Source organism: Talpa occidentalis, unplaced genomic scaffold, assembly GCF_014898055.3.
Source record: "Talpa occidentalis isolate TD23 unplaced genomic scaffold, MPIMG_talOcc4v2.1 talOcc4.2, whole genome shotgun sequence".
Taxonomy (NCBI): Eukaryota; Metazoa; Chordata; class Mammalia; order Eulipotyphla; family Talpidae; genus Talpa; species Talpa occidentalis.
Genome location: NW_023602073.1, coordinates 24,718,348 through 24,730,907, shown reverse-complemented (window position 1 = coordinate 24,730,907; position 12,560 = coordinate 24,718,348). Strand labels below are relative to the sequence as shown.

General features: G+C 49.2%; 2 protein-coding genes across 2 annotated transcripts; both read right to left on the bottom strand.

The window, feature by feature from the left end:
• Positions 1–6,394: 6,394 nt before the first annotated feature.
• Positions 6,395–9,125, bottom strand: LOC129146386 (uncharacterized). Its single transcript, XM_054698432.1, is given in 2 exon segments — positions 6,395–7,483; positions 7,486–9,125. Coding segments are annotated over 2 exon segments (2,529 nt in total). The 5' UTR covers positions 8,936–9,125; the 3' UTR covers positions 6,395–6,404.
• Positions 9,126–9,986: 861 nt separating this feature from the next.
• On the bottom strand, positions 9,987–12,305 carry LOC129146387 (uncharacterized). Its single transcript, XM_054698433.1, has one exon. The coding sequence runs from the start codon at positions 11,704–11,706 to the stop codon at positions 10,027–10,029; it is 1,680 nt and encodes a 559-aa protein (XP_054554408.1). The 5' UTR covers positions 11,707–12,305; the 3' UTR covers positions 9,987–10,026.
• Between the last annotated feature and the right edge of the window lie 255 nt (positions 12,306–12,560).

Sequence of the window (12,560 nt, the reverse complement as noted above, 5' to 3'; positions counted from 1 at the left end):
TTATTAAGTGAATTAGAGCTGAGTTACAGTCATCAACTCTTCATAATGTCCTAAGTATGACTGATAAAATGTACACAGAAATTAATTATACCTCAACCATCATACTGAACATTACCTACATTCTAGACATTATAGGGTTTGGCTCCAATCTGACTTTCCAATGTACAATGAGGCGTGATTTCCTGTAGAATGTTTTCTTACACTTTAGACATTCATAGCGTTTCCCTCCAATGTGAATCCTCTCATGTTCAGCGAGGGCTGATTTCCAGGAGAAAGTTTTCCTACACTCTTGACATTTCACAGTTTCTCTCCAGTGTGACTTCTCTGATGTACAAAGAGGAGTGATTTCCTGTAGAACGTTTTCTTACACTTTGGACTTTCATGGGGTTTTTCTGCTGCATGAGTTGTCTGAAGAACACTCAGGTCTGACTTGTGACAGAACTATTTCTTTTTTTTTCTTTAAAGATTTATTTATTTATGCATACTAGAACTGGGGCACAGCCCAGAGGTGTGGGGGGTGAGAGGATTCACCAGAGACAGAGTGGGAAACAGAACAGGTAGATCCACTGAAATACACCTGCTGCACCTTGTGGGTAGCTCCCTAGCCAGCCAGGGATCAAACTCCTGCTGCAGAGGCTGAAGACAGCTTCGTAGGTTGCGTCTTAACCTCTTGCACCAGGGAGTCCCAATGGCAGAACGATTTCTTACATCCTTTCCATTGATAAGGCTTCACTCCTGTGGGAGTTTTTATGTACACTGAGGTCAGTCTTCCAGGAGAAAGGTTTCCCACATTCTTTATAGCCAAAGAACCTCTTTGTAGTGACACTTCTCTGATACCTTTAGTGTAAGGAAATATCAGATGCTTCAGAAGGTTAATCACCTCTTTGTACTTTCTCATGCTCAATAAAAACAGACATTTTAGACAACATTTCAATCATTCAACATTTCATGTATTATACTGACATGAAATTTGAAGCTGCGGTTACTCCCACTTTCATTACATTAATGCTGTTCATCTTCAAAATGTTGATGAAGACTCAAAAATACTGATTCTCATCAATACGTTTCCTCCTTTCATTGCATTTACAGGGAGTCTTCCCTATTTGCATTTTATCTTTTTTTTTTTAAGATTTATTCATTTATTTATACAAGAACTTGGGTACAGGCCAGATTCATGGGAGGGTGAGAGGATTCACCAGAGACAGAGCAGGGAACAGAACAGGTAGACTGACAAAATACACTGCTGAGGAGAGGTCTAGCTGCGCCAGGTGGGACCCTTGCAGGCCCGCAGGGATTGAACCGGTGCTGCAGAGGCTGGGGACAGCTTCACAGCACTGCGCTCAACCTCCTGTGCCACCAGGGGAGGCCCTCGAGTATTATCTTAACCAATGAAAGTTGCCTTATCATAGTATCCCCACACTCATTGCATTTCTTTCTTTCTTTTTTTTAAGATTTATTTATTTATACAAAAACCAGGCCAGATGTGCAGGAGGGTGAGAGGATTCACCAGAGACAGAGCCGGGAACAGAACAGGCAGACTGATGAAATACACTGCTGAGGGGAGCAGCGGGCATAACAGGAGAGGACTGCTGCGCCATGTGGGACCTTGACGGCTGGCCAGGATTGAACCCATGCTGCAGAGGCTGTGGACAGCTTCACAGTGAGGCGCTAAACCAACTTCTCCACCAGAGAGGCCCACTCATTGGATTTCCACGCAGTCTCTCCCAATAGAGCATCTCGATGTGTAAAGAATATTGCTTCTTGCATAATCATCAAAACTGCATGATATTGGAACAAGAACAGACACACAGACTGATGGAATCGAATACAAAATCCAGAAATAAACCCACAGATTTATGGTCAACTAATCTTTGACAAAGGAGCAAAGAATATGCAATTGGAGCAAAGAAAGTTTGTTCAATAAATGGTGCTGGAAAACTGGGTCGCTACATGCAAAAGAATGAAGCTTGACTACTACCTCACACCATGGACAAAAACCAACTCAAAATGGATTAAAGAACTAGACATAAGACTTGAAACCATAAAATACATAGAAGGAAATATAGGCGAAACACTACATGATATGCACATCAAAGACATCTTTGCAGACACATCACCTAAAGCAGTGATAATGAAGGCAAAGATAAACAGCTGGGACTACATCAAATTAAAGAGCTTCTGCACAGCAAAAGAGACAATAACAAAAACAAAGAGAAACCCCACCTACTAGGAGAACATTTTTGCACACAACACTACTTTCATTAAGTAATATTTACTGTATTCCTCCCTTTAGTTTACCTGGAGTAACACAATCTTGAGGATCTTTCAAATACTCCAGTTAAGTGCCTTTTATTTATTTTTTAATTTTTTAAATTTTTTTTAAAGATTTATTTATTTATACAAGCACTGGGTACAGTCAGAAGCACGGGAGGGTGAGAGAATTCACCAGAGCCAGAGTGGGGAACAGAATAGGCAGAAGAACCAAGGTACACTGCTGTGGGGAGCAGCGGGGGGCAGGAGAGGTCTGTGTGCCATGTGGGACCCTTGCCAGCAGCCAGGGATCAAACCAGCACTGCAGAGGCTGAGGGCAGCTTCGCAGTCCAGTGCTCAACCACTGCGCCACCAGGGAAGGCCCAGTTAGGTTCCTTTTAATGGCCTTCATATACACATTGTCCTAGATTTGATATATATTTAATCCAACATGTGAATATATTGAGACAGTACTGAGGAATGACAGAATGGTTGGAGAAAAAAAGTAGGGGTGTGTTTATATTACGTACATTTGAGAGCAGGGTGTGTGTGTGTGTGTGTGTTTGTGTGTGTGTAGGAAAGCATTTTATCATGTCGCTGGCTTGGGCAGCAATTGCTTTCTTTTCAAAGAGGCAATTACTTCTAAAATTGGGCTGTTTGTAGGAGGTGCCTGGCAGGATGGAAGCACACTCTATTTCATTCGGGAAAGTCAGGATAGTGCCAGCAGTTCACACTGACATCTTTTCATAAATAAATAGAATGTGGGCCTCCTTGGTGGTGCAGATGGTTGAGAGCCACTGTGAAGCGGTCAGCAGCCTCTGCAACCCGGTTAGATCCCAGCCAGCCAGCGAGAATCCCACATGGGGCAGCAGACCTCTCCTGTCTCACCCGCTGCTCCCCTCAGCAGTGTATTTCATCAGTCTGCCTGTTCTGTTCTCGCTCTGTCTCTGGTGAATATTCTCACCCTCCCGTGCATCTGGCCTGTACACCGGTTCTTGTATAAAAATAAATAAATCTTATTTAAAGAAAAAATAAATAGAATGAGGGGACTTTTTGGATAAGTCCTGGTGGCCTTCAGCAGATTCTGGGCAAAACAGCAGTGCAAGGATAGAATGGGGTCTGAGGATACAGTCCCCTGGGTCTTCTGGCGCCCAGGAAGGCAAAATCAAAACACCAGAAATGCCTTAGTTGGAGTTTGATCTTGATGGCTGACTAGGTAGGGAGTCTTCCATGTTCCATCCTTCTGAGGATGCAGCTCCGGAACTACAAAGAAGGGGAGTTGTGAGCCAATGCCAGAACCCAGTTATATGAGTACACAACATGGTCCCCTTCTTAAAAAAAAAAAAAATTAATTCTGCATACAAGAACTGGGGGTGTAGGCCAGCGTTGTGGGTGAAGGTGTAGGGGTGAAAGTGTTATAGAGCAACCCCGATATTAAACGGGTTCCTGGCTGTGGGTCCTCACCCGCGCGCTTTAAAGGGACTTATGAATACTCTACTACAGACACACGCAAAAGGGTTAATAAAAGATTTATTTACAAGAAAAAAAGAAATAAGAAAATGTTGTGCCCACGTCGACCAGTGCAGCTCCCAAGGACACAGACAACCGATGCAAGGGCACAAAGGAGTTTAATACGGGCTCGAGACCGGGCCCTCGACACGCACCGATGCAACGGCAGAGGTCGAGAGCCCCGAACAGAGGAAGCTGGGACATCTTATAGGGTCGCGAGTGGCGGGAACTTTGAAAGAAGTTGGCAATTATTCATTGGCTACTACAAAGGCACTTTGGGCGCGCGCGGTTACAGTTTCAAACTGATTGGACGGTTAGAGATGCTGTCCCATTTATGGACAGGACTGCCCTCATTGGTGGCTGGGGTGGTCTGCTTTTTCGTCACCAAGTGGAGTGAGGGTTGTGACTGCTGAAACTATCTCCGGAATGCGGCTGGACAAGGACTAACATATCAAGGTGGAGGATATACAAAATGGCGAAACCTCAGCTAAGCTTGGTTCCACATTTCCCCATTTTTTTTTTTTTTTTTTGAAAAAAACGGCTAGTCAGTTAAGAAAATAACACAGCTACCAAGCCTTTTATCAGTTAGTCAGTCTCAGAATTATGGTTACGTTTAGTCACATTATGTGTCATTTTGTTGTTCATTCACAGGGTTATAGGTCCAGCAAAAGTTCTCAGCCACAAATGAGAATTACTCTGCTTAAACAAGAGATGTTTCTTTAGTTGTTTTTATCCCTGAAGCCTTCCTAAACTCCTTAGAGGTCCTCTTTTGTACTGTTCCTGAAACTTGCTTAATCACCCTAACTCGCCCTATGTCTCATTCCTCCCTTTTTGGGAATGGAGCCCCTAACTGCAGTCAGGGAAAAGGGGCGTCGTTCTGATCAGTAACTGCTTCCTGCTGAAAGTGGGCGATGAGGGGAAACAGTCAGGGCTCCACTCCTATGTATTGGGAGGGGTCCTGTTTTAGGGGTTGTTGGGGAGAGTTATATTGGCGTAAGGGGGCATATTGGGAGCACAGCACCATTAACTGGACCGTGTTTACCCGTTGTTTAATAAAGGCCACGAGTCGATTAATGACACAGGGCCCGATAGACAGAATTAAGAAGAGGGTAACGACTGGGCCCAGAAGAGGCAAGAGATAGGGCAGCCATCCTCCTAAGCCTTCCCAAAGAAATGCATTGTTGTCTTCTAGCTTTTTTCTCCGGTGTTCTAGTTCCTCTTGTAATTGCTTAATTTTATTTCTAACTATTCCTGACTTGTTAGCATAGAAGCAACATTCTTCCCGCAGGTAGAGACAGATGCCTCCTTCCTTTGCTGTGAGAAGATCTAGCCCGCGGCGGTTTTGCAGGACCACCGCGGCCAAAGAGTCTAACTGAGACTGTAACTCTAAGGTTGTATCTGCTAGCCGCCCAATGTCCCCCACCAGCTGAGCTGAAATTTTTTGGTAAAGGTTAACAGAGGTCCCAATTCCAGCAACTCCGGTCCCCACTCCGGCTGCCACCCCCAGGCCGAGCAGTAGTGGGGTAATTATGGCCCGCTTATGTCCGGCAGGCACAGACTGGATGAGCTGTATGGGAAGGCTTTGGTTGCCTGGGACCACTCCCACATCGGGCATGAGATATGTTAAAATGCACAAGCCCGACCAGTTAGCAGGGAGTACGGAGTAGGCTGTGGTGCCACAGAAGAAAATAGTGCCCAGTGCCGGCGGGCACATAGAGGCAGAGCCATTAAAACTGGGCGCCTTAGTTGCACTGACTACTGAACTGCAGAGTACCTTATTTACTTGACCCACTCTTAAGGTCCCATTGTGACTAAGGCATGGCATCTGAGCAACTGTTGGGGAGAGCTTGACATTATTGATGGGCAAGGTCTGGTTACACGTATGGGTTGGGCCCTTTAGGTTTGTCCAATTAATCCAGTTGTACACAGCAGGGATCGCTGTGTAACGGGGGGGTCCTTCTCTTAGACATAACCAGCAATCGCTGGCCAGGGTTGGGTTGGTCTTGTTTAAAAATTGTAGGGCTGAGTCTAACATGGCCTGTACTGTCTTTTCCAATTTAAGGGAACCCACCGGGCCTGGGATGTGTATCGGCTTGAACCACCGATCCTGTGTTTGGGCAACTTGTTCAAAAACCCTCTGAACTTCCTGCTTTCGTGCGTGGTCTTGCACACCCCCACCATCTGTCATCCCCCAGTGGGTTTGCAGAGTCCAACAAAAGGGTTTTCCTGCTTTGACAGGGCATACATATCCCGCGTTATTTCCTAAGGATATACCAGTCCAGAAAGTTTGATTGGACTCTGTGCACTGATAAACAGTAGACCTTTCATAGCACTGTGAATGAACAAAGGTATAGGCTGAAAAACTCCCCCCCTCTTTACAGTGATTGCAACTTTCATTTTTAGGCGGCATTTGATTTAAACGCTTCCAACAGACCACCCTTCCCACTGTACCTGGACATCCATGGGTGGTGCCCTTAATCAGGGTCGCCACAAACAGAGGAACTCCCTTAAGGCTGCAAGCACGCTTACTAACATAGCACTTGCTCTGAATATGACCGAATATGCCTTCGGTGATGCACCGTCGGCAGGGATCCCAGTCAGCCCCGACAAGGAGAAAACAAAGGAAGGACAGTAGGTAGCCAACATTACAGTTTGGTGTCATTTTTCACGGCGTGGGCAGTGGTCTGGGAGCGATGGGTTGTAGCCGGGAGCGCCTGAAGAGTCAGCTTGAGTGGATTGGTGGGATGCTTCCGGGCTCGCCACTGCAGCTGGGAGTCGTCAGTTGGTGCCGTCTTGACGTGTGAGTGATGAACCCAGGCCGCGATGCCGTCCACTTTGAGTGCGGTGGGTGTGGTCAGGAGGACGATGTAGGGACCCTTCCACCGGGGCTGGAGGCCACGACCGTCGGTCTTGTGTCGGCGGACAAGGACAAGATCTCCAGGCTGAAATTTGTGGGCTGTCTGAGAAGGTCCTCCCCCTTCATAGAGCGCTCTGAGGCGGGGCCAGACCTCCTGGTGAGCCTGCTGTACAGCCCACACAGAAAGAAAAAGTTCACAATCAGAAGGCAAATCACAAGCTAACTGCGCACCGTGCGGTGTGGTTGGGGGGGCGGTTCCATAGATAATCTCGAACGGAGACAGACCCAGACGATAAGGGGAATTGCGAGCCCGGAAGAGGGCATAGGGAAGGAGAGTCACCCAGTCCCCGCCAGACTCTAAAGTTAATTTAGTTAAAGTTTCTTTTAAAGTTCTGTTCATTCTCTCCACCTGCCCTGAACTCTGGGGCCGATAGGCACAATGGAGCTTCCACTCTGCTCCCAGGGCAGAAGCCACAGATTTCGATACCTGAGAGACAAAGGCTGGTCCATTGTCTGACCCAATGGTCACTGGAAACCCAAATCTAGGAAAAATGTTTTCCAACAGGATTTTGGCTACCACTCGAGCTGACTCACCTCTTGTCGGGAACGCCTCCGGCCATCCGGAAAACGTGTCCACCAGGACCAGCAGGTATCGATAGCCAAATTTACCTGGTCTTACCTCGGTGAAGTCTATTTCCCAATGGACCCCCGGGCGCGTTCCTCGCGGCCTCATTCCTGGTTCACCGGTTGTCTTGGTGGCGTTTACCATGGCACACGACTGGCAGGATGCCACTACTTGTCGCACGGTACAGGTTGCGTCCCGGACATGGAGGTTCCATTGCCTGATTAGAGTTAGAATTTTTTTTCTCCCAAATGCGTGGCTCGGTGCAAGCGCTGAATGAGATCAGTGGCCAAGTGTGCTGGCAAGATGGCCTTAGTTTCTTGGGTGTACCACCAGTGTCCCAAAGAAAAAGCACCCGGTAGAGACTGTATGTAGTCAAAGTCCATAGCACTATACTCTGGGTCTTCCGGCAGCTGCGGGTCCCCTGGGTCTGGGAGTTTTACTGTCAGGGCATCTACCGGCATTAGGGCAGCTTGGCGTGCTGCCTCATCCGCCCGCTTATTACCTTGAGTTGGAGTCGAGGAGTCCTTTTGATGACCTGGATGATGTACTATAGCCAGCTTACGTGGTAGCCACAGCGCTGCCAGGAGATCCATAATTTCTTGAGCGTTTTTAATGCCTTTGCCGTCGGAGGTTAAGAGCCCGCGCTCTCGATATATGGCCCCGTGTACGTGGGCCGTGGCAAATGCATATCTGCTGTCAGTATACACAGTTAAATTTTTCCCTCGAGCCAAGGTGAGAGCTTTGGTTAGGGCAATTAGTTCAGCCTTTTGAGCGGACGTCCCGGATGGCAAAGGCTCAGCCCATATGACTTCCTGCATGGACACCACTGCCGCCCCTGCCGCTCTTCGGCCCTCGTGGATAAAACTGCTCCCATCCGTAAACCAAACCAGTCCGTCCGGCAGAGGGTTATCTCGCAGATCAGGGCGTAACCCTTGGACCTGGGCCAAGATATCAACACAGTCTAGATGGGCCTCCAGGTCAGGGGCAGGTAGGAGGGAGGCGGGGTTTAGCCCCGTGGGTGGCGAAAAATTGACCCTCTCTGGGTTGAGCAATAGGCTCTGGTAATGCGTGATTCGGGCATTACTCATCCACCTCTCTGGCGGCTGCCTGAGGACTCCTTCCACCGCATGGGGGGTGGTTATGGAAGTAACTTGTCCCAGAGACAGTTTTTGGGAGTCCTTGAAAAGGAGGGCAGCCGCTGCCACCATGCGTAAGCACGGTGGCCAGCCGGACGCCACCGGGTCTAACTTTTTAGACAGATAAGCCACAGGACGCCTCCAGGGGCCCAAGGACTGAGTGAGCACCCCTTTAGCTATGCCCTTTGCCTCATCTACGAACAAATGGAAAGGCTTTGTAATGTCCGGAAGACCCAGGGCTGGTGCAGACAGTAAAGCCCTCTTTAAGGACTCAAAAGACTGCTGCATCTGGGGAGTCCACTGAAAAGTTACTTTTTCCCGGGTAGCCTCATACAAGGGTTGGGCCAGGTCTGCGAATCCAGGTATCCATAGCCGGCAAAACCCAGCAGATCCCAGGAACTCACGTACCTCCCTTTTGGTGGTGGGTGTCGGTAACTGTAAGACAGTAGCTTTTCTGGCTTCCGTCAGCCACCTATAACCGTTTTTGAGGCGGTAGCCCAGATAGATTACCTCGGGCAGGCAAATTTGTGCCTTTTTTGCGGAGACGCGGTATCCCATCTGGCCCAGTTCCGTCAGTAATTCGGCTGTTCCTGTTCGGCAGGCCTGCTCACTTTCCGCTGCAAGTAACAGATCATCAACATACTGGAGCAAAGTTAGTTCGGGAAATCGGCTGCGGAATTTTCTTAAATCCTCATGAAGGGCCTCGTCAAAAAGGGTGGGAGAGTTTTTTGAGGCAACCTTGTCCAAGTTAATTGTCCACTGATGCCCCGTTCCGCATCCTGCCATTCAAAGGCAAACATTTCCTGGCTTTGGGGTGCTAGTGGTAGACTAAAGAAGGCATCTTTTAAGTCCAATACTGTGTACCACACATGAGTAGGTGGCAAGGCACTCAGCAAGGTATAAGGGTTTGGGACTGTGGGGTGGATATCTATGACCCGTTTATTTACTTCTCTGAGGTCCTGTACCGGCCTGAAGTCTTGTGAGTGTGGTTTTCGCACCGGTAACAAAGGGGTGTTCCATGACGAATGGCATGTTTTAAGGATACCACTGTCCAATAGCCTCCGAATATGAGGCGTTATTCCTGCCTTGGCTTCTGCAGGCATAGGGTACTGTTTTACCCGAATGGGTTCAGCCCCAGGCTTTAGCTGGACTATAATGGGTGGTCTGTGGGACGCCAGGCCAACGCCCCCGGTTTCTGCCCAAACATTCGAGAAAGATTCCATCCACCACCCAGAAAGGGGTGGGTGATCTGGCGCCACCAAAAGGCGGTACTCATCTTGAAGGGAAATCGTGAGGACGTGTAGGGGAGAGCCCTTAAAGTCCTTGATTTCGACACCTTCCTGTCCAAATGAGATTTGCGCTCCTACCTTGGTTAAAAGGTCTCTTCCAATTAATGGGTACGGGCATTCAGGAATTACAACGAAGGTGTGCGAGACCTGACCTTTTCCCAGGTCTACAGATCTTTTCGTGGTCCAGGGATACTGCTTGCATCCCGTAGCCCCTTGCACCCACGAAGTTTTACCGGAAAGTTTACCCAAGGGTTCCGTGAGGACTGAATGCTGTGCCCCCGTGTCCACAAGGAAATTAACGGGTCTCCCCTCCACTTTTAAGGTTAGCCGGGGCTCGGGGAGGGTCGAGCCCTGACGGTCCTAGTCACTGTCATCTCTTGTGCCCCCGAGCACCAGGACAGGAGTGTCAGAAACGGCGGGGTTGTTTGAGGTTATTCCCCGTTTCTTTGGGCAATGTTTGGCCCAGTGTCCTTTTTGAGTGCAGTATGCACATTGATCACGCTGTAGGGTCCTGCCTGTCCCTGTGGAGCTGGGGCGGCGGGAGGGGTGTAGCTTACCCGGGTCGTCCTTTTGAGTGACGGCGAACAGGATTCTGGCCATATCCCGAGTGTGGCGTGCGTTTTCAGCCGCCCTTACCTTCCGTTCTTCCTGGCGGATGCGGTCTTCTCTTTGCTCAGGAGTTTCACGGCGATTGTACACCTTTTCTGCCACCTCCATAAGATCTCGAATAGATTTTTCTCCCAGCCTATCTATTCTTTGTAGTTTTTGTTTAATGTCAGGAGCCGCCTGGTTAACAAAGGCCATTACCACCGCGGCCCTGTTCTCCGTTGCCTCCGGATCCATAGGAGTATATTGCCGAAAAGCTTCCATGAGGCGTTCTAGAAAAGCCGCGGGGGTCTCCTCCCTTCCCTGCTGCACATCCCCTACCTTGGCCAAATTGGTGGGCTTGCGGGCTGCTGCACGCAACCCTGCCATTAGAGTCTGGCGGTACACCCGGAGTCTCTCCTTACCTTCAGCCTGGTTAAAATCCCAGTCAGGTCGGGTCAAGGGAAACACTAAATCTATGCGGGCCGCGTTTGTGGTGGGTGTGCCATCTTCTCCAGGGACTAATTTCCTGGCGGCCGTCAGTATACGATCTCGCTCCTCAGTGGTGAAGAGGACCTGCAAGAGCTGTTGGCAATCATCCCAGGTGGGCTGATGAGTAAATAGAACAGTGTCTAGGAGATTAACAAGGTCTTTAGGGTTGTCAGAGAAACGTGCATTTTGTGCTCTCCAGTTGTAGAGGTCACTGGTCGCAAACGGCCAGTAGTGCATGGGCTGGTTGCCCTGCTCATTAGGCAATCCTGCCACACGCAGGGGCAGGACGGTGGAATCCGGGGAATTCGCCTTCACTGAGCGGGTGCCTGCCGCCGGACCCTGCCCACGAGCCCCGCCCGCCTCTGGGGGAGGGTGGTCAGCCGACCGCAGGAGTTGGGGAGGGTTACTACAAGGGTTATGATAGGGTGGTGGAAATAGAAGTTCCTCCGGGGTAGAGTCTTGGAAAACCGCAGGTGCCGACGGGGTGTTGGGGTGGGACCCAAGCAGTTTAGCCGGCAGTACGGGTTGTGCCTGTAACGACAAAAATGGCTTTAACCAAGCAGGGGGGTTCTGGACTAGATCTTGCCAGACTAAGATATACGGGAGTTGGTCAGGATGTCCGAATTTTTTTTCACTGGTGATGATTTCCTTTACGCGACGGACAATCTGTAAATCAAAAGTTCCCTCCGGGGGCCAACCAACTCCGAACTTCGGCCACTCTGAGGAACAAAAGGTGATTAGAGGGGATTTTTTTATTTTTACACTGAGGTCCGACCCTCTGGACCTGACATCTTTAAAATGCTGTAAAACAACGGATAGAGGGGTAGATGGTGATTGACCCATGATGACAAATGCTAGAAGTACAGTGGCTGTCGTCACAAGAAACAGGCCAAAGACTGATTTTTCAAAAGGCCCCCAAAAGGGGTATCTGCTTCCCCGCAAAGGGTGTGGCCTTCCTAACATGTGGTCCGGGGACGTCTCCCGCGGTCCACGCCGGCGGCTTTCAAGTGCGTCCACTTAAGCCTGACCCGGCTATTGAACAGATTTTCAGGTTTGCAAACAATTAAAGCTTTTACAGGTACAAAGTACAAAAGATACAGGTACTAAGTACAAAACAGCTTCTACAGGTACAAAGTACAAAAGATACAGGTACTAAGTACAAAACAGCTTCTACAGGTACAAAGTACAAAAGATACAGGTACTAAGTACAACTACAGGTCTGCAGACTTGAAGCTTACCTGGGCGAGTGTTGGAACTCACCTGCGCGCTTTAGAACTCCTTTCGGTTGCTCGGCAGTTGGGGTCTGCACTCGTCGATCCCGGACGAGCCCCCAAAATGTTGTGCCCACGTCGACCAGTGCAGCCCCCAAGGACACAGACAACCGATGCAAGGGCACAAAGGAGTTTAATACGGGCTCGAGACCGGGCCCTCGACACGCACCGATGCAACGGCAGAGGTCGAGAGCCCCGAACAGAGGAAGCTGGGACATCTTATAGGGTCGCGAGTGGCGGGAACTTTGAAAGAAGTTGGCAATTATTCATTGGCTACTACAAAGGCACTTTGGGCGCGCGCGGTTACAGTTTCAAACTGATTGGACGGTTAGAGATGCTGTCCCATTTATGGACAGGACTGCCCTCATTGGCGACTGGGGTGGTCTGCTTTTTCGTCACCAAGTGGAGTGAGGGTTGTGACTGCTGAAACTATCTCCGGAATGCGGCTGGACAAGGACTAACATATCAAGGTGGAGGATATACAAAATGGCGAAACCTCAGCTAAGCTTGGTTCCACAGAAAATGTACAACTCAGGGAGAAAATAG